A 22843-nucleotide genomic window follows, 5' to 3' on the forward strand; every position below is an offset into this window, starting at 1 on the left:
CACATTTCACGTACTGCTGAAGCCTGGCTTGGAGAATTTTGAGCATTACTTTACTAGCATGTGAGATGAGTGCAATGGTGCAGTACTTTAAGCATTCTTTGGCACTGCCTTTCTTTGACAATACACTTTCTTTTTAAGTGTACAGGTGGCATTAAATGCATTCACAATGTTGTGCAGTGTCATGGAGATTTTTTATTAAATTTTTATTGAAGTACAGTTAATTTGCAATGTTGTGTTCATTTCTGCTGTACAGCAAAATGACTTAGTTATATACATGTATACATTCTTTTCATTTTCTTTTCCTTGTGGTTTATTGCAGAATAGTAAATGGAGTTCCCTGAGCACCGTTGTTGTTTCTCAGTTCTGTATGTAACAGTTTGCATCTACTAACCCCAGACTCCTAGTCCCTCCCTCCCAGGCCCAGGCTACCCCTGGGAAACCCTATGTCTGTTCTGTATGTCTGTGAGTCTGTTTCTACTTCATAGATAGGTTCATTTTTGTCATATTTTAGATTCCACATATAAGTGATTTGTTGTTGTTGAGTTACTAAGTTGTGTCTGACTCTGTGACCCCATGGACTGCAGCATGCCAAGCTTCCCTGTCCTTCATCTCTCCCAGGGTTTGCTCAAACTCATGTCCATTTAATCAGATTACTGATTAATCAGTGATTAGCCCATCCAGTCACTTCATCCTCTGTTGCCTCCTTCTGCTTTTGCCTTCAATCTTTCCCAGCATCAGGGTCTTTTCCAATGAGTCAGCTCTTTGCATCAGGTGGCCAAAGTATTGTAGCTTCAACATCAGTCTTTCCAATGAACATTGAGGGTTGTTTACTTTAGGATTGACTGCTTTGATCTCCTTGTAGTCCAAGGGACTTTCAAGAGTCTTCTCGCAACACCACAGTTAAACACCATCAATTCTTTGGCATTCAGCTTTCTTTATAGTCCACCTCTGACACGCATACATGACTACTGCAAAAACCATAGCTTTGACTAGACAGACTATTTTTTGCAAAGTAATGTCTCTGCTTTTTAATATGCTATCTATAAAGTGATTGCCAGACTTCAAAAGCCACCATAATTGGTAGCCAGTTAGGTGATGAAATTAATCTTTAAGGAATCTGTGGCACTTTATGAACTTAACTTAATTCCATTTAGTGAAGTATTCTGCTGTAATACTTGGTCTTTATTTGTCATGTAAAGCACTTGACTCCTTGTACTTAGAAAGTCCAAGACAGTCTTTATTTTAGTGCTTGAACACAGTGGATACTTCATAAGTATTTTTTGAAAAAGGTGAAGAGATCTTAAAACTAGAAGAGCTTAGAAAGAAGGCAGTTTCTGCCTTCTTCCTCAAGCCAAAAAAAAGAGAAAAGGAAAGCATCTGTCATAAGAGTGACGACAGCAGGGAGAGAAAAACAGGAGGCTCTTGTAATCTGGGCAAAAGATGAAGACATGGGGTAGTGGGGATACGTGGGTAGAGTCTAGATCTACTTGGGGTGGGGAACTGAAATCATTGCTAATGGATTGGATGGTAGAGTGAGGAAGATGGAAGAATGAAAAGATAACTTCCTGGTGTTAGGGTTGAGCAACCAGCAATGCAACTACTGGGAACATGTGGGCAGAAGCAGATTTATTGTAGAAAATCAGCACTTCAATTTGGCACTCTCATGTGTGCGCTTTGGAATCAACAGCCTGGTCCACATCTGAGAATCCACCGCTTACTGGCTGGGTGGCCAGAATCTGCCTGCAAGGCAGGAGACCCTGGTTTGATTCCTGGGTGGGAAAGATCCCCTGGAGAACGGGATCGGCTACCCACTCCAGTATTCATGGGCTTCCATGGTGGCTGAAATGGTAAAGAATCCACCTGTAGTGCAGGAGACCTGGAGTCCATCCCTGGGTTGGGAAGATCCCCTGGAGGAGGACATGGCAGCTCACTCCAGTATTCTTGCCTGGAGCATCTCCATGGACAGAGGTGCCTGGTGGGCTACAGTTAACGGGATCACAGAGTCAGACACAGTGGAGCAACTAAACACAGCTGGGTGGTCTCCTGTGGGTCTTCTGTCACTGCCTAGCTGTGTTCCTGTCGCAGAATTGTTTGGGGGTTAGATGGGCTAATGCAGGTTACATGCTCCCCACAAGGCGTGGCATGTAGTAAGACCTTCGTAATATTGTCAGTTACTTGCTACCTGCTGCTAAATACATAGTCTACTGACCTTGATCTTTTTCAGGTTTAATCTTCACAGCATAGTCTTTTGGTATAAATGGATTATGGTTCCAGCAAGAGAAAGAAAATGGCAGAAAGAGTAAAGATAGCTTTATCAGAATTGTTATTGCTTACTTTCTTTGTACTTGGGAGTTTTTTGGGTTGGCAGAGGCATACTTTGCTGCTGCTGCTGCTAAGTCGCTTCAGTCGTGTCTGACTCTGTGCAACCCCATAGGCGGCAGCCCACCAGGTTCCCCCGTCCCTGGGATTCTCCAGGCAAGAACACTGGAGCGGGTTGCCATTTCCTTCTCCAATGCATGAAAGTGAAAAGTGAAAGTGAAGTCGCTCAGTTGTGTCCGACTCTTAGCGACCCCATGGACTGCAGCCTACCAGGCTCCTCCGTCCATGAAGTTTTCCAGGCAAGAGTACTGGAGTGGGGTGCCATTGCCTTCTCCAGGGCATAGTTTGGGAAAGTACAAAATAACATACTTGCTCGCCTCCCATGTAATATATGTATTTAATCTTCCATTATATAAAGATCCAGGGTGAATATTGTACCCTGAAAAGCTGCTTATCTGGAGCATAGAATTCTTCCATACTTTTTCCAAATTTTAAGTTACTAGTTAAAAATTCAAAAAATTATATCAAGAAGGCTTCCAAGTTTACATGAAAACCCTAAGCCATTTCACCTTCTCTCCATTGTATGAAGTTAGGTGTGCTGGTGCATAAGACCTGGGCACTCGTTAATATTAAAGGTGATCTGTTCTCCTCAGAAGAGCAGAGTTGTCAGTAGTAGAAATTCCTCATAACCACATGGCCTCATATCCAATCTATTTTATCAGTGGTTGGCACATAGTAAGTACCTAGTAAGTGTTACATTAGCTACATGTTTTCTGTCTTTAAAAATCCAGTGATGCAGATCTAGATTTATGAACAGTTTCAAGGCATGTTTCATAGAAGCAGTGCAAAAGTAGAACTTCCTGTGGAGTAATCTACCCTGCCACCCCTTGGGGCCAAAAGAAACATATTGCCAGTACCCTTAGTTCAATGTTGATGGCCATTCTTCACAGGATATTTCTTTGTTTTTATAGGATCTTCAAGCCAGAATAATCCTCAGTCTGAAAGAAACTCCAATGGTAACAACCAAGGAGGTGAGTTTTATAAGGTCAGAAAACGGATTATCTGCCTAGCATATATAAAGTAATATCAGCTAGTCCAGCACATGTAAACTGTACACAGGCCTGTCTTAACCATGATTTGTGCGTTTGTGAATACTTAAAGCCTACCATCAAAGGCTTCCCTTAGTAGGCATCAGGAAATGATAGTTCACTGGATTCATCATCTTTCTCAGTCTAGCAAAGTTGTGAGTAAATTCTAAAACTATTAATAAAAACATACTGGTATTACTGAGTTTTCTAGCACATTTTTTTGGTATGACATTATGTCCTTTGCCTATGGGTATGAACTAGAATTCATAAATCTGCTGATCTTGCTGGTGGAAGAAATCACTTCAAGCTGGTCAGCCATGGCAGCCTTAAGTTGCCTTGGTGGACTCTAAGGAGACCCTGCTTATATTTCACCCATCAGATGAATTTCCATCCACGCTGTTGCTTCCTTATTGAAACAATAGATGAGGCTTTTTTCTTGTGCTTTTAGTTTGGGACAGATGGATTTCTTTGTTGATTTTCTCAATTAACATGTAAAGATAGGAACCAGACTGATGTTACAAATAATGGTACCATCAACGCATGTTTCTTCTAAGTGATATTTAGTTTATCTTCTCACTGCCTTTATTAAGAGTGACAGAGGTAGAAACTTAAAAAAGGTACACAAATCCTATCACTGGACCCATATTTTCTACTTTTATTCGTAAATATTTATTGAGTGTCTTTAATGTGTGGACACAGTACAAAAGGGACCAAGCTATGACTCCTTGGAGTTTTTCTTTGTTTTTTGTGTTATTCTATTGTTGAAACACACACATAACTAAAAATTCACAAAGTTAGCCGTTTTTCAGTGTAGAGGTAGCATTAAATACATTCACAACGTTGTGCAGTGTCGTGGAGATTTTTTAGTAATTTTTTATTGAAGTGCAGTTAATTTACAATGTTGTGTTCATTTCTGCTGTATAGCAAAATGACTTACTTATATACATGTATACATTGTTTTTTATTTTCTTTTCCATTATGGTTTATTTCAGAAGAGTAAATGGAGTTCCCTGTGCACTGTTGTGTTTTCTGAGTTCTGTATGTAACAGTTTGCATCGAGTAATCGCAAACTCCTAGTCCCCTCCTCCCCGACCCCTGCTCCCCCTTGGAAACCCTAAGTCTGTTCTGTATGTCTGTGAGTCTGTTTCTACTTCAAACATAGGTTCATGTGCTCCATTTTTTGATTCCACATATAAGGGATTTGTTGTTGTTTAGTCACTAAATTGTGTTTGACTCTGTGACCACATGGACTGCAGCATGCCAAGCCTCCCTGTTCTTCATGTCTCCTGGAGTTTGTTTAAACTCATGTCCATTTAATCAGATCACTGATTAATCCGTGAGTAATCCATCCAATCACCTCATCCTCTGTTGTCCCCTTCTGCTTTTGCCTTCAATCTTTCCCAGCATCAGGGTCTTTTCCAGCGAGTCAGCTCTTTGCATCAGGTGGCCAAAGTATTGTAGCTTCAGCATCAGTCTTCCCAATGAATATTGAGGGTTGATTTTCTTTAGGATTGACTGGTTTGATCTCATTGCAGTCCAAGAGACTCTTACGAATCTTCTCTTGCACCACATTCAAAAGCATCAATTATTTTGTGTTGAGTCTTCTTTATGGTCCAACTCACATCTGCACATGACTACTGCAAAACCATAGCTTTGACTAGGCGGACCTTCGTTGGACCTTTTTAAAAAGCTAAGTATAAAGTGATTGCAGACTGCAAAAGCCACCAGCCACCATAATGGGTAGCCAATTAGGAGATGAAATTAATCTTTAATGAATCTGTGTCACTTTATGAACTCAAGTGCATTTAGTGAAGTATTCTGCTGTAATACTTGGCTTTTTTTGTCAGATAAAGCACTCGCTTCCTTGTACTTAGATTGTCCAAGACACTCTTTATTTCAGTGCTTGCACACAGTAGGTATGTCATAAGTATTTTTGAAAAAGGGTGAAGAGATCTTAAAACTAGAAAGAGGGCAATTTCTGCCTTCTTCCTCAAAGCAGAAAAAAGGAAAACATGCATCATAAGAGTGACAACAGCAGGGAGAGAAAAACACGAGGCTCTTGTAATCTGGGCAAAAGATGAAGACATGGGGTAATGGCAATAAGAGGGTAGAGTCTAGAACTACTTGGGGTGTGGAACTGAAATCATGCTAATGGATTGGATGGTGGAGTGAGGAAGAAGGAAGAATGAAAAGATAACTTCCTGGTGTTCGGGTTGAGCAACCAGCAGTGCAAGAACTGGGAACGTGCGGGCAGAAGCAGGTTTATTGTAGAAAATCAGCACTTCGATTGCCACTCTCATGTGTGTGCTTTGGAATCAAACAGCCTGGTCCACATCTAAGAATCCGCCGCTTACTGATGGGTGGCCAGAATCTGCCTGAAAGGCAGAAGACCCTGGTTCGATTCCTGGGTGGGAAAGATCCCCTGGAGAAAGGGATTGGCTACCCATTCCAGTATTCATGGGCTTCCATGGTGGCTGAGATGGTAAAGAATCCGCCTGCAGTGCAGGAGACCTGGATTTGATCACTGGGTTGGGAAGATCCCCTGGAGGAGGACATGGCAACTCACTCCAGTATTCTTCCCTGGAGCATCTCCATGGACAGAGGTGCCTGGTGGGCTACAGTCCACAGGATTGCAAAGAGTCAGACACAGCGGAGCAACTAAACACAGCTGGGTGGCCTCCTATGTGTCTCCTGTGGGTCTTCTGTCACTGCCTAGCTGTGTTCCTGTCGCAGAATTGTTTTGGGGGTTAGCTGGGCTAATGTAGGTTACATGCTCCCCACAAGGCCTGGCATGTAGTAAGCCCTTCATAGTATTGTCAATTATTTGCTGCTGCTGCTGCTGCTAAGTCGCTTCAGTCGTGTCCAACTCTGTGCGACCCCATAGATGGCAGCACATCAGGCTCCACCGTCCCTGGGATTCTCCAGGCAAGAACACTGGAGCGGGTTGCCATTTCCTTCTCCAATGCATGAAAGTGAAAAGTGAAAGTGAAGTCACTCAGTCGTGTCCGACTCTTAGCGACCCCATGGACTGCAGCCTACCAGGCTCCTCCGTCCACGGGATTTTCCAGGCAAGAGTACTGGAGTGGGGTGCCATTGCCTTCTCCTAAGTACATCTAAATACATAGTCTGCTGACCTTGATCTGTTTCAGGTTTAATGTTCACACCATAATCTTTTGGGATAAATGCGTTATGGTTAAAGCAAGAGAAAGAAATTTGCACACAGAGTAAGAATAGTACCATCAGAAATCTTATTGCTTGCTTTCTTTGTACTTCGGAGGCTTTTGTGGTGGGGGAGGTCTTTGCGAAAAGTACACAATAACATACTTGCTCGCCTCCCATGTAATATATATATTTAATCTTCCCTTATGCAAAGATCCAGGGTGAATAATGAACCCTGAAAAGTTGCTTAACTGAAGCATAGAATTCTTCCAAAGTTTTTTCCAAATTTTAAGTTACTAGTTAAAAATCCAAAGAATTATATCAAGATAGCTTCCAACTTTACGTGAAAACCCTAAGCCACTTCATCTTCCCTCCATTGTATGAAGTTAGGCATGCTGGTGTACCAGACCTGGGGCACTCGTTAATCATAAGGGTGGTCTACTCTCCTCAGAAGAGCAGAGTTGTCAGTAGTAGAAATTCCTCATAATCACAAGGCCTCATGTCCAAACTATTTTATCAGTGGCTGGCACATAGTAAGTACCTGATAAGGGTTACATTAGCTATATGTCTTCAGTCTGAAAAAATCGAGTGATGCAGATCTAGATTTATGAAGTTTCAAGGCATGTTTCATAGAAGCAGTGCAAAAGTAGAATTGCCTATGGAATAATCTACTCTCTCGCCCCCAAGAGGCGAAAGAAACAAACAAAAAAAAGAAGCATAATGCCAGTATCGTTAGTGCAATATTGATGGCCGTTCTTCACAGGATATTTCTTTGTATTTATAGGACCTCCAAAACAGCAGAATCTTCAGTCTGCAGGAAACTCCAATGATAACCAAGGAGGTGAGTTTAAAAATCTCAGAAAACAGATTATCTGCCTAGCATACATAAAGTAATATCAGCGAGTCCAGTACATGTAAGCCTGTGCACTGATCTGTGTTAACCATGATTTGTGCATTTGTTAATACTTAAAGCCTACCATCGGGCTGCAGTTCATGGGGCCTCTAAGAGTCGGACATGACTGAGCGACTTCACTTTCACTTTTCACTGTCATGCATTGGAGAAGGAAATGGCAACCCACTCCAGTGTTCTTACCTGGAGAATCCCAGGGACGGGGGAGCCTGGTGGGCTGCCATCTGTGGGGTCACATAGAGTTGGACACGACTGAAATGACTTAGCAGCAGCAAAGCCTACCATCGGCTTCCCTTAGTAGGCATCAGGAAATGATAGTTCACTGGATTTACCATCTTTCTCAGTCTAGCAAAGTTTTGAGTAAATTCTAAAACTATTCATAAAAACATACTGGAATTTATTACTGAGTTTTCTAGCACATTTTTTGGTATGACATTGTGCGCTCTGCCTATGGATATGAACTAGAATTCATAAATCTGCTGATCTTGCTGGTGGAAGAAATCACTTTAAGCTGGTCAGCCATGGCAGCCTTAATTTGCCTTGGTGGACTGGTTGAAGACCCTTCTTATATTTCACCCATCAATTAGATTTCAATCCACCCACTTGCTTCTTATTGAAACAGTAGATTAGGCTTTTTTGTTATGATTTTAGTTTGGGAGAGATGGATTTCTTCCTTGATTTCCTGAATTAACATGGATAGATAGGAACCTGACTGATGTTATAAATAATAGTACCATTAACGCATGTTTCTTCTAAGTGATATTTAGTTTATCTTCTCACTGCCTTTATTAAGAGTAACAGAGGTAGAAACTTAAAAAAGTTACACAAATCCTATCACTGGACCCATATTTTCTACTTTTATTCAACAAATATTTATTGAGTGTCTCTAATGTGTGGACACAGTACAAAAGGGACCAAGCTCTGACTTCTTGGAGTTTTTCTTTGTTTTTTTGTGTTATTTTATTGTTGAAATGTACACATAACGTAAAATTCACAATGTAGGCATTTATCAGCGTAGAGGTGGCATTAAATACATTCACAACGTTGTGCAGTGTCATGGACATTTTTTATTGAAGTGCAGTTAATTTGCAGTGTTGTCTTCATTTTTTTTTTTTTTAGGAAGAGATACTATTTTTTAAGATTTTTTTTGATGCTGACCATTTTGCTGACCATTTTTTTTTTTCTTTTTGCACATGTGAAGTGTGTAGGTATATATGCGTAAAGCTAGCTTTACAGTGAGATAAAAAATAAAATGTCCTATGAGTCTGCCATGTAAATGTAAATGACCATAGGGTATGACTTAGTTATACACATGTATACATTCTTTTTATTTTCTTTTCCATTGTGGTTTATTCCAGAATAGTAAATGGAGTTCCCTGAGCACCGTTGTGGTTTTCAGTTCTATATGTAACAGTTTGCATCTACTAACCCCAGACTCCTAGTCCCTCCCTCCCAGACCTAGGCTCCCCCTTGGAAACCCTATGTCTGTTCTGTATGTCTGTGAGTCTGTTTCTACTTCATAGATAGGTTCATTTGTACCATGTTTTATATTCCACACGTAAGTGATTTGTTGATGTTTAGTCACTAAGTCGTGTCTGTGTCTGTGACCCCATGGACTGCAGCATGCCAAGCTTCCCTGTCCTTCATGTCTCCCAGAGTTTGCTTGAACTCTTGTCCATTTAATAGATCACTGATTAATTAGTGATTAATCCATCCAGTCACTTCATCCTCTGTTGCCCCCTTCTGTTTCTGCCTTCAATCTTTCCCAGCATCAGGGTCTTTTCCAATGAGTCAGCTCTTTGCATCAGGTGGCCAAAGTATTATAGCTTCAGCATCAGTCTTTCCAATGAATATTGAGGTTGGTGTTCTTTAGGATTGACTGGTTTGATCTCCTTGCTGTCCAAGGGACTCTTAAGAATCTTCTCCGGCACCACATTCAAAAGCATCAATTCTTTGTGTTCAGCCTTCTGTATGTTCTGACTCACATCTGTACCTGACTACTGTAAAAACCATAGATTTGACTAGACGGACTTTTGAAGGCAAAATAATATCTCTGCTTTTTAGTAAGCTATGTATAAAGTGGTTGCCAGACTTCAAAAGCCACCATAGTGGGTAGCCAATTAGGAGATCAAATTAATCTAATGAATCTGTGCCACTTTATGAACTTAATTCCATTTAGTGAAGTATTCTGCTGTAATACTTGGTCTTTTTTTGTCACGTGAAGCACCCACTTCCCTGTACTTTGATCATCTAAGACATTCTTTATTTCAGTGCTTGCACATAGTAGGTACTTCCTAAGTATTTTTTGAAAAAGGTGAAGAGGTCTTAAAACTAGAAACAGCTAGAAGGAGGGCAGTTTCTGCCTTCTTCCTCAATCCAGAGAAAAGAAAAATGGAAAACATCCATCTTAAGAGTGACAACAGCACGGAGAGAAAAACAGGAGGCTCTTGTAATCTGGGCAGAAGATGAAGACATGGGTAATGGGGATAAGAGGGTAGAGTCTAGATCTACTTGGGGTGTGGAACTGAAATAATTGCTAATGGATTGGATGGTGGAGTGAGGAAGAAGGAAGAATGAAAAGATAACTTCCTGGTGTTCGGGTTGAGCAACCAGCAGTGCAAGAACTGGGAACATGTGGGCATAAGCAGGATCGTAGAAAATCAGCACTTCGATTTGGCACTCTCATGTATGCGCTTTGGAATCAAACAGCCTGGTCCACATCTGAGACTCCACCGCTTACTGGCTGGGTGGCCAGAATCTGCCTGCAAGGCACGAGACCCTGGTTCGATTCTGGGTGGGAAAGATCCCCTGGAGAAAGGGATCAGCTACCCACTCCAGTTTTCATGAGCTTCCATGGTGGCTCAGATGGTAAAGAATCTGCCTGCAGTGCAGGAGACCTGGATTTGATCACTGGGTTGGGAAGATCCCCTGGAGAAGAACATGGCAAGTCATTCCAGTATTCTTGCCTGGAGAATTTCCATGGACAGAGGTGCCTGGTGGGCTACAGTCCACGGGATTGCAAAGAGTCAGACACAACGGAGCAACTAAACACAGCCGGATGGTCTCCTATGGGTCTCCTGTGGGTCTTCCTGTGGTGTTCTGTCACTGCCTAGCTGTGTTCCTGTCGCAGAATTGTTTTGGGGGTTAGTTGGGCTAATGCAGGTTATATGGTCCCCACAAACCCTGGCATGTAGTAAGCCCTTCATAATATTGTCAGTTATTTGCTACCTGCTGCTAAATACATCTAAACACATAGTCTACTGACCTTGATCTTTTTCAGGTTTAATCTTCACAGCATAGTCTTTTGGTATAAATGGATTATGGTTCCAGCAAGAGGAAGATTGGCAGACCGAGTAAACATAGCTTCTTCAGAATTGTTTCTGTGTACTTTCCTTGTACTTGGGAGGTTTTTGGTGTGGGGGCGGCCTTCTTTGGGAAAGTACACAATAACATACTTGCTTGCCTCCCATGTAATAATATGTGTTTAATCTTCCATTATATAAAGATCCAGGGTGAATAATGCACCCTAAAAAGTTGCTTAACTGAAGCTTGCATTCCTCCAAATTTTTCCATATTTTAAGTTACTAGTTAAAAATTCAAAGAATTATATCAAGAAGGCCTCCAAGTTTACGTGAAAACCCTAAGCCACTTCATCTTCTCTCCATTGTATGAAGTTAGGCATGCTGGTGTACCAGACCTGGGCACTCGTTAATAGTAAGGGTAGTCCACTCTCCTCAGAAGAGCAGAGTTGTCAGTAGAAATTCCTCATAACCACAAGGCCTCATGTCCAAACTATTTTATCAGTGGCTGGCGCATAGTAAATACCTGGTAAGTGTTACATTAGCTACATGTTTTCTGTCTTAAAAAATCCAGTGATGCAGATCTAGATTTATGAACAGTTTCAAGGCATGTTTCATAGAAGCAGTGCAAAAGTAGAATTTCCTGTGGAATAATCTACCCTGTCACCCCTCAGAGGCCAAAAGAAACATATTGCCAGTACCCCTAGTTCAATATTGATGGCCGTTCTTCACAGGATATTTCTTTGTTTTTATAGGATCTCCAAACCAGAATAATCCTCAGTCTGGAGGAAACTCCAATGGTAACAAGCAAGAAGGTGAGTTTTATAAGGTCAGAAAACGGATTATCTGCCTAGCATACATAAAGTAATATCAGCTAGTCCAGTACATGTAAGCCTGTACACAGGCCTGTCTTAACCATGATTTGTGTGTTTGTGAATACTTAAAGCCTACCATCAAAGGCTTCCCTTAGTAGGCATCAGGAAATGATAGTTCACTGGATTTACCATCTTTCTCAGTCTAGCAAAGTTGTGAGTAAATTCTAAAACTATTAATAAAAACATACTGGAATTTATTACTGAGTTTTCAAGCACATTTTTTGGTATGACATTATGCACTCTCTGCCTGTGGATATGAACTAGAATTCATAAATCTGATCTTGCTGGTGGAAGAAATCACTTTAAGCTGGTCAGCCATGATAGCCTTAATTTGCCTTGCTGGACTAGTTGAAGACCCTTCTTATATTTCACCCATCAATTAGATTTCAATCCACCCACTTGCTTCTTATTGAAACAGTAGATTAGGCTTTTTTGTTATGATTTTAGTTTGGGACAGATGGATTTCTTCCTTGATTTCCTGAATTAACATGGATAGATAGGAACCTGACTGATGTTATAAATAATAGTACCATCAACGCATGTTTCTTCTAAATTATATTTAGTTTATCTTCTCACTGCCTTTATTAAGAGTGACAGAGGTAGAAACTTTAAAAAGGTACACAAATCCTGTCACTGGACCCATTTTTTCTACTTTATTCAACAAATATTTATTGAGTGTCTCTAATGTGTGGACATAGTACAAAAGGGACCAAGCTCTGTCTTTTGTGTTATTCTATTGTTGAAACACACACATCACTAAAAATTCACAGAGTTAGCCATTTTTCAGTGTTGAGGTGGCATTAAATACATTCACAATGTTGTGCAGTATCATGGAGATTTTTTAGTAGTTTTTTATTGAACTACAGTTAATTTACAATGTTGTGTTCATTTCTGCTGTATAGCAAAATGACTTACTTATATACATGTATACATTGTTTTTTATTCTCTTTTCCATTATGGTTTATTCCAGAAGAGTAAATGGAGTTCCCTGTGCACTGTTGTGGTTTCTCAATTCTATATGTAACAGTTTGCATCGACTCACCCCAAACTCTTAGTCCCCCCCCTCCCCACCCCCCCCTCCCCAACCCCTGTTCCCCCTTGGAAATCATAAGTCTGTTCTGTATGTCTGTGAGTCTGTTTCTCCTTCAAACATAGGTTCATTTGCTCCATTTTTTGGTTCCACATATAAGGGATTTGTTGTTGTTTAGTCACTAAGTTGTGTCTGACTCTGTGACCACATGGACTGCAGCATGCCAAGCCTCCCTGTTCTTCATGTCTCCTGGAGTTTGTTCAAACTCATGTCCATTTAATCAGATCACTGATTAATCCGTGAGTAATCCATCCAATCACCTCATCCTCTGTTGTCCCCTTCTGCTTTTGCTTTCAATCTTTCCCAGCATCAGGGTCTTTTGTAGCGAGTCAGCTCTTTGCATCAGGTGGCCAAAGTATTGTAGCTTCAGCATCAGTCTTTCCAATGAATATTGAGGGTTGATTTTCTTTAGGATTGACTGGTTTGATCTCATTGCAGTCCAAGAGACTCTTACGAATCTTCTCTTGCACCACATTCAAAAGCATCAATTATTTTGTGTTGAGTCTTCTTTATGGTCCAACTCACATCTGCACATGACTACTGCAAAACCATAGCTTTGACTAGGCGGACCTTGGTTGAACCTTTTTAATAAGCTAAGTATAAAGTGATTGCAGTCTTCAAAAGCCACCATAAAGGGTAGCCAGTTAGGAGATGAAATTAATCTTTAATGAATCTGTGTCACTTTATGAACTCAAGTCCATTTAGTGAAGTATTCTGCTGTAATACTTGGTCTCTTTTTGTCACGTAAAGCACCCACCTCCCTGTACTTAGATCATCCAAGACATTCTTTGTTTCAGTGCTTGCACACAGTAGGTACTTCCTAAGTATTTTTGAAAAAGGGTGAAGAGATCTTAAAACTAGAAAGACCTTAGAAAGAGGGCAGTTTCTGCCTTCTTCCTCAAGGCAGAAAAAAGAAAAACGGAAAACATCCATCATAAGAATGACGACAGCCGGGAGAGAAAAACAGGAGGCTCTTGTAATCTGGGCAAAAGATGAAGACATGGGGTAATGGGGATAAGAGGGTAGAGTCTAGATCTACTTAGGGTGTGGAACTGAAATCATTGCTAATGGTTTGGATGGTGGAGTGAGGATGAAGGAAAACTCAAAAGATAACTTGTGTTAGGGTTGAGCAATCACCAATGCAACAACTGGGAATATGGGCAGAAGCAGGATTGTAGAAAATCAGCACTTCAATTTGGCACTCTCATGTATGCGCTTTGGACTCAAACAGCCTGGTCCACATCTGAGAATCCACCACTTACTGGCTGGGTGGCCAGAATCTGCCTGCAAGGCAGGAGACCCTGGTTTGATTCCTGGGTCGGAAAGATCCCCTGGAGAAAGGGATCTGCTACCCACTCCAGTTTTCATGGGCTTCTCTGGTGGCTCAGATGGTAAAGAATCCGCCTGCAGTGCAAGAGACCTGGATTTGATCACTGGGTTGGGAAGATCCCCTGGAGGAGGACATGGCAACTCACTCCAGTATTCTTCCCTGGAGCATCTCCATGGACAGAGGTGTCTCGTGGGCTACAGTCCACAGGATTGCAAAAAGTCAGACACATTAGAGCAACTAAACACAGCTGGGTGGTCTCCTATGTGTCTCCTGTGGGTCTTCTGTCACTGCCTAGCTGTGTTCCTGTCACAGAATTGTTTTGGGGGCTAGATGGGCTAATGCAGGTTACATGTTCCCCACAAGGTGTGGCATGTAGTAAGCCCTTCATCATATTCTCAATTATTTGCTCCCTGCTGCTCCAGTTCAGTCACTCAGTCGTGTCTGACTCTTTGTGACTCCATGAATCGCAGCACACCAGGCCTCCCTGTACATCACCAATTCCCGGAGTTCATTCAAACTCATGTCCATCGAGTCGGTGATGCCATCCAGCCATCTCATCCTCTGTCGTCCCCTTCTCCTCCTGCCCCCAATCCCTCCCAGCATCAGGGTCTTTTCCAACTAGTCAACTCTTCGCATGAAGTAGCCAACGTATTGGAGTTTCAGCTTTAGCATCAGTCCTTCCAGTGAACCCCCAGGACTGATCTCCTAATTTAGGATGGACTGGTTGGATCTCCTTGCAGTCCAAGGGACTCTCAAGAGTCTTTTCCAACACCACAGTTCAAAAGCATCAATTCTTCAGTGCTCAGCTTTCTTCCCAGTCCAACTCTCACATCTATACAGGACCACTGCAAAAACCATAGCCTTGACTAGACAGACCTTTGTTGGCAAAGTAATGTCTCTGCTTTTGAATGTCTCTGCTATCTAGGTTGGTCATAACTTTCCTTCCATGGAGTAAGCATCTTTTAATTTCATGGCTGCAGTCACCATCTGTAGTGATCTTGGAGCCCAGAAAAATAAAGTCTGACACTGTTTCCACTGTTTCCCCGTCTATTTGCCATGAAGTGATGGGACCACATGCCATGATCATCGTTTTTTGAATGTTGAGCTTTAAGCCAACTTTTTCACTCTCCTCTTTCACTTTTATCTAGAGGCTCTTTAGTTCCTCTTCACTTTCTGCCATAAGGTTGATGTCATCTGCATATCTGAGGTTATTGATATTTTTCCCAGAAATCTTGATTCCAGCTTGTGCTTCCTCCAGTCCAGCGTTTCTCATGATGTACTCTGCATATAAGTTAAATAAGCAGGGTGACAATATACAGCCTTGACGTACTCCTTTTCCTATTTGGAACCAGCCTGTTGTTCCATGTCCAGTTCTAACTGTTGCTTCCTGACCTGCATACAAATTTCTCAAGAGGCAGGTCAGGTGCTCTGGTATTCCCATCCCTTTCAGAATTTTCCACTGTTTATTGTGATCCACACAGTCAAAGGCTTTGGCATAGTCAATAAAGCAGAAACAGATGTTTTTCTGGAACTCTCTTGCTTTTTCCTTGATCCAGCGGATGTTGGCAATTTGATCTCTGGTTCCTCTGCCTTTTCTAAAACGAGCTTGGACATCTGGAAGTTCACGGTTCATGTACTCTTGAAGCCTGGCTTGGAGAATTTGGGGCATTACTTTACTAGCGTGTAAGATGAGTGCAATTGTGCAGTAGTGTGAGCATTCTTTGGCATTGCCTTTCTGTGGGATTGGAATGAAAACTGACGGTTTTCGGTCCTGTGGCCACTGCTGAGCTTTCCAAATTTGCTGGCATATTGAGTGCAGCACTTTCACAGCATCATCTTTCAGGATTTGAAATAGCTCAACTGGAATTCCATCACCTCCACTAGCTTTGTTCGTAGTGATTTTTTCAAAGGCCCACTTGACTTCACATTCCAGGATGTCTGGCTCTAGGTGAGTGATCACACCATCGTGATTATCTGGGTCATGAAGATCTTCTTTGTACAGATCTTCTGTATATTCTTGCCAACTCTTCTTAATATCATCTGCATCAGTTAGGTCTATACCATTTCTGTCCTTTATCGAGCCCATACTGACCTTGATCTTTTTCAGGTTTAATCTTCACACCATAGTCTTTTGGGATAAATCGATTATGGTTCCAGCAAGAGGAAGAAATTTGCACAGAGAGTAAAGCTGCTCCATAAGAATTGTTATTGGTTACTTTCTTTGTACTTGGGAGGTGATGGGGGTTGGGGAGGCCTTCTTTGTGAAAAGTACACAATCACATACTTGCTCGCCACCTGTGTAATATATGTGTTTAATCTTCCCTTATACAAAGATCCAGGGTGAATAATGCACCCTGAAAAGTTGCTTAACTGAAGCATAGAATTATTCCAAAGTTTTTTCCAAATTTTAAGTTACTAGTTAAAAATCCAAAGAGTTATATCAAGAAGGCTTCCAAGTTTACGTGAAAACCCTAAGCCACTTCATCTTCTCTCCATTGTATGAAGTTAGGCGTGCTGGTGTACCAGACCTGGGCACTCGTTAACAGTAAGGGTGGTCCACTCTCCTCAGAAGAGCAGAGTTGTCAGTAGAAATTCCTCATAACCACAAGGCCTCATGTCCAAACTATTTTATCAGTGGCTGGCACATAGTAAGTACCTGGTAAGTGTTACATTAGCTACATGTTTTCCGTCTGAAAAAATCGAGTGATACACATCTAGATTTATGAACAGTTTCAAGGCATGTTTCATAGAAGCAGTGCAAAAGTAGAATTTCCTGTGGAATAATCTACCCTCTCAACCCCCAGAGGCTGAAAGAAAAAAAAAAGAAGCATAATGCCAGTATCGTTAGTCCAATATTGATGGCCGTTCTTCACAGGATATTTCTTTGTTTTTATAGGATCTCCAAACCAGAATAATCCTCAGTCTGGAGGAAACTCCAATGGTAACAAGCAAGAAGGTGAGTTTTATAAGGTCAGAAAGCGGATTATCTGCCTAGCATACATAAAGTAATATCAGCTAGTCCAGTACATGTAAGCCTGTACACAGGCCTATCTTAACCACGATTTGTGCGTTTGTGAATACGTAAAGCCTACCATCAAAGGCTTCCCTTAGTAGGCATCAGGAAATGATAGTTCACTGGATTTACCATCTTTCTCAGTCTAGCAAAGTTGTGAGTAAAATCTAAAACTATTAATAAAAACATACTGGAATTTATTACTGAGTTTTCTAGCACATTTTTTGGTATGGCATTGTGTGCTCTGCCTATGGATATGAACTGAATTTATAAATCTGCTGATCTTGCTGGTGGAAGAAATCACTTCAAGCTGGTCAGCCATGGCATCCTTAAGTTGCCTTGGTGGACTCTAAGGAGACCCTGCTTATATTTCACCCATCAGATAAATTTCCATCCACGCCATTGCTTCCTTATTGAAACAATAGATGAGGCTTTTTTCTTGTGCTTTTAGTTTGGGACAGATGGATTTCTTTGTTGATTTTCTCAATTAACATGTAAAGATAGGAGCAGACTGATGTTATAAATAATAGTACCATCAATGCATGTTTCTTCTAAGTGATATTTAGTTTATCTTCTCACTGCCTTTATTAAGAGTGACAGAGGTAGAAACTTAAAAAAGGTACACAAATCCTATCACTGGACCCATATTTTCTATTTTTATTCAACAAGTATTTATTGAGTGTCTTTAACGTGTGGACACAGTACAAAAGGGACCAAGCTCTGACTTCTTAGAGTTTTTCTTTGTTTTTTGTGTTATTTTATTGTTGAAATATGCACATAACATAAAATTCAAAATGTAGTCATTTATCAGTGTAGAGGTGGCATTAAATACATTCACAGTGTTGTGCAGTGTCATGGAGATTTTTTAGTAATTTTTTATTGAAGTACAGTTAATTTGCAGTGTTGTGTTCATTTCTGCTGTACAGCAAAATGACTTAGTTATATACATGTATACATTCTTTTTATCTTCTTTTCCATTGTGGTTTATTGCAGAATAGTAAATGTAGTTCCCTTCTGTCACTGCCTAGCTGTGTTCCTGTCGCAGAATTGTTTGAGGGGTTAGGTGGGCTAATGCAGGTTACATGCATTAGTACATTACTACAGGCATGGCATGTAGTAAGCCCTTTGTAATATTGTCAATTATTTGCTACCTGCTGCTAAATACATCTAAATACATAGTCTGCTGACCTTGATCTCTTTCAGGTTTAATCTTCACACCATAGTCTTTTGGTATAAATGGATTATGGTTCCAGCAAGAGGAAGAAATTGGCAGACAGAGTAAACATAGCTTCTTCAGAATTGTTTTTGCATACTTTCTTTGTACTTGGGAGGTTTTTGGTGTGGGGGCGGCCTTCTTTGGGAAAGTACACAATAACATACTTGCTCACCTCCCATGTAATAATATGTGTTTAATCTTCCATTATATAAAGATCGAGGGTGAATAATGCACCCTGAAAAGTTGCTTAAGTGGAGCATGAATTCCTCCAAACTTTTTCCAAATTTTAAGTTACTAGTTAAAAATTCAAAGAATTATATCAAGAAGGCTTCCAAGTTTACATGAAAACCCTAAGGCACTTCATCTTCTCTCCATTGTATGACGTTAGGGATGCTGGTGCACAAGAACTAGGCCACTCATTAATAGTAATGAGGTCCACTCTCCTCAGAAGAGCAGAGTTGTCAGTAGTATAAATTCCTCATAACCACATGGCCTCATGTCCAATCTATTTTATCAGTGGCTGGCACATAGTAAGTACCTGGTAAGTGTTACATTAACTGTATGTCTTCTGTCTGAAAAAATCCAGTGATGCAGATCTAGATTTATGAACAGTTTCAAGGCATGTTTCATAGAAACAGTACAAAAGTAGAATTTCCTGTGGAATCACCTACCCTCTCACCCACCAGAGGCCAAAAGGGAAAAAAAAAAAAAAGAAGCACATTACCAATATCGTTAGTTAAATATTAATATCCGTTCTTCACAGAATATTTCTTTGTTTTTATAGGATCTTCAAACCAGAATAATGATCAGTCTAAAGAAAAGTCCGATGGTCACCAAGGAGGTAAGTTTAAAAAGGTCAGAAAACGGATTCTCTGCTTAGGATACATAAAGTAATATCAGCTAGTCCAGTACATGTAAACTGGTACACTGACCTGTCTTGACCATGATTTGTGCGTTTGTGAATACTTAGAGCCTACCATCAAAGGCTTCTCTTAGTAGGCATCAGGAAATGATAGTTCACTGGATTCATCATCTTTCTCAGTCTAGCAAAGTTGTGAGTTAATTCTAAAACTATTAATAAAAACATACTGGAATGTATTACTGAGTTTTCAAGCACATTTTTCGGTGTAACATTGTGTGCTCTGCCTGTGGATATGAACTAGAATTCATAAATCTGCTGATCTTGCTGGTGGAAGAAATCACTTTAAGCTGGTCAGCCATGGCAGCCTTAAGTTGCCTTGGTGGACTCTAAGGAGACCCTGCTTGTATTTCACCCATCAGTTAGATTTCAATCCACGCCATTGCTTCCTTATTAAAACAATAGATGAGGCTTTTTTCTTGTGCATTTTGTTTGGGACAGATGGATTTCTTCGTTGATTTTCTCAACTAACATGTAAAGATAGGAGCAGACTGATGTTATAAATAATAGTACCATCAATGCATGTTTCTTCTAAGTGATATTTAGTTTATCTTCTCACTGCCTTTATTAAGAGTGACAGAGGTAGAAACTTAAAAAAGGCACACAAATCCTATCACTGGACCCATATTTTCTACTTTTATTCAACAAGTATTTATTGAGTGTCTTTAATGTGTGGAGTACGTCATGAGAAACGTTGGACTGGAAGAAACACAAGCTGGAATCAAGATTGCCAGGAGAAATATCAATAACCTCAGATATGCAGATGATACCACCCTTATGGCAGAAAGTGAAGAGGAACTAAAAAGCCTCTTGATGAAAGTGAAAGTGGAGAGAGAAAAAGTTGGCTAAAAGCTCAACATTCAGAAAACGAAGATCATGGCATCCAGTCCCACCACTTCATGGGAAATAGACGGGGAAACAGTGGAAACAGTGTCAGACTTTATTTTTCTGGGCTCCAAAATCACTGCAGATGGTGACTGCAGCCATGAAATTAAAAGACGCTTACTCCATGGAAGGAAATTTATGACCAACCTAGGTAGCATGTTCAAAAGCAGGGACATTACTTTGCCAACAAAGGTTCATCTAGTCAAGGCTATGGTTTTTCCTGTGGTTATGTATGGATGTGAGAGTTGGACTGTGAAGAAGGCTGAGCGCCAAAGAATTGATGCTTTTGAACTGTGGTGTTGGAGAAGAGTCTTGAGAGTCCTTGGACTGCAAGGAGATCCAATCAGTCCATCCTGAAGGAGATCAGCCCTGGGATTTCTTTGGAAGGAATAATGCTAAAGCTGAAACTCCAGTACTTTGGCCACCTCATGCGAAGAGTTGACTCATTGGAAAAGACTCTGATGCTGAGAGGGATTGGGGGCAGGAGGAGAAGGGGACGACGGAGGATGAGATAGCTGGATGGCATCACTGACTCAATGGATGTGAGTCTCAGTGAACTCTGGGAGTTGGTGATGGACAGGGAGGCCTGGCGTGCTGCGATTCATGGGGTCACAAAGAGTCGGACACGACTGAGCGACTGATCTGATCTGATCTGATCTGAATGTGTGGACACAGTACAAAAGGGAACAAGCTCTGACTTCCTGGAGTTTTTCTTTGTTTTTTGTGTTATTTTATTGTTGAAACATGCACATAACAATTCAAAATGTAGTCATTTATCAGTGTAGAGGTGGCATTAAATACATTCACAGTGTTGTGCAGTGTCATGGAGATTTTTTAGTAATTTTTTATTGAAGTACAGTTAATTTGCAATGTTGTGTTCATTTCTGCTGTACAGCAAAATGACTTAGTTATATACATGTATACATTCTTTTTATCTTCTTTTCCATTGTGGTTTATTGCAGAATAGTAAATGTAGTTCCCTTCTGTCACTGCCTAGGTGTGTTCCTGTCGCAGAATTGTTTGGGGGGTTAGTTGGGCTAATGCAGGTTACATGGTCCCCACAAGGCGTGGCATGTAGTAAGCCCTTCGTAATATTGTCAATTATTTGCTACCTGCTGCTAAATACATCTAAATACATAGTCTGCTGACCTTGATCTCTTTCAGGTTTAATCTTCACACATAGTCTTTTGGTATAAATGGATTATGATTCCAGCAAGAGGAAGAAATTGGCAGACAGAGTAAACATAGCTTCTTCAGAATTGTTTTTGCATACTTTCTTTGTACTTGGGAGGTTTTTGGTGTGGGGGCAGCCTTCTTTGGGAAAGTACACAATAACATACTTGCTTACCTCCCATGTAATATATGTGTTTAATCTTCCATTATATAAAGACCCAGGGTGAATAATGCACCCTGAAAAGTTGCTTAAGTGGAGCATGAATTCCTCCAAACTTTTTCTAAATTTTAAGTTAGTAATTAAAAATTCAAAGAATTGTATCAAGAAGGCTTCCAAGTTTACGTGAAAACCCAAAGCACTTCATCTTCTCTCCATTGTATGATGTTAGGCATGCTGGTGTACCAGACCTGGGGCACTCTTTAATAGTAATGAGGTCCACTCTCCTCAGAAGAGCAGAGTTGTCAGTAGTATAAATTCCTCATAACCACATGGCCTCATGTCCAATCTATTTTATCAGTGGCTGGCACATAGTAAGTACCTGGTAAGTGTTACATTAACTGTATGTCTTCTGTCTGAAAAAATCCAGTGATGCAGATCTAGATTTATGAACAGTTTCAAGGCATGTTTCATAGAAACAGTACAAAAGTAGAATTTCCTGTGGAATCACCTACCCTCTCACCCACCAGAGGCCACTAAAAAAAAGAGAAGCATATTGCCCATATCATTAGTTAAATATTGATATCCGTTCTTCACAGAATATTTCTTTGTTTTTATAGGATCTCCAAACCAGAATAATGGTCAGTCTGAAGAAAAGCCTGGTGGTCAAAAAGAAGGTGAGTTTAAAAAGGTCAGAAAACGGATTATCTGCCTAGCATACATAAAGTAATATCAGCTAGTCCAGTACATGTAAGCCTGTACACAGGCCTGTCTTAACCATGATTTGTGTGTTTGTGAATACTTAAAGCCTACCATCAAAGGCTTCCCTTAGTAGGCATCAGGAAATGATAGTTCACTGGATTCACCATCTTTCTCAATCTAGCAAAGTTGTGAGTAAATTCTAAAGCTATTAATAAAAACATACTGGAATTTATTACTGAATTTTCAAGCACATTTTTCAGTGTGACATTGTGTGCTCTGCCTATGGATGTGAACTAGAATTCATAAATCTGCTGATCTTGCTGGTGGAAGAAATCACTTTAAACTGGTCAGCCATGGCATCCTTAAGTTGCTTTGGTGGACTAGTTGAAGTCTCTTCTTATATTTCACCCATCAGTTAGATTTCAATCCACCTCCTTGCTTCCTTATTGAAACAGTAGATTAGGCTTTTTTGTTATGATTTTAGTTTGGGAGAGATGGATTTCTTCCTTGATTTTCTGAATTAACATGGATAGATAGGAACCTGACTGATGTTATACATAATAGTAACGCATGTTTCTTCTAAGTGATATTTAGTTTATCTTCTCACTGCCTTTATTAAGAGTGACAGAGGTAGAAACTTAAAAAAGGTACACAAATCCTATCACTGGGCCCATTTTTTCTACTTTTATTCAACAAATATTTATTGAT

General features: G+C 40.5%; 1 protein-coding gene across 1 annotated transcript in view; it reads left to right on the forward strand.

The window, feature by feature from the left end:
• TMEM123 (transmembrane protein 123) overlaps positions 1 to 22843 on the forward strand; it is an 80931-nt gene that overhangs the window by 10599 nt on the left and 47489 nt on the right. Inside the window, exons 4-6 of the mRNA XM_061440109.1 lie at positions 3291 to 3350; positions 19084 to 19140; positions 22054 to 22110. Of these exons, the coding sequence (XP_061296093.1) occupies positions 3291 to 3350; positions 19084 to 19140; positions 22054 to 22110 (174 nt within the window). The remainder of the gene's footprint in view (positions 1 to 3290; positions 3351 to 19083; positions 19141 to 22053; positions 22111 to 22843) is intronic.

The sequence above is a fragment of the Bos javanicus genome, chromosome 15 (assembly GCF_032452875.1).
Source record: "Bos javanicus breed banteng chromosome 15, ARS-OSU_banteng_1.0, whole genome shotgun sequence".
In the NCBI taxonomy this organism is placed as follows: Eukaryota; Metazoa; Chordata; class Mammalia; order Artiodactyla; family Bovidae; genus Bos; species Bos javanicus.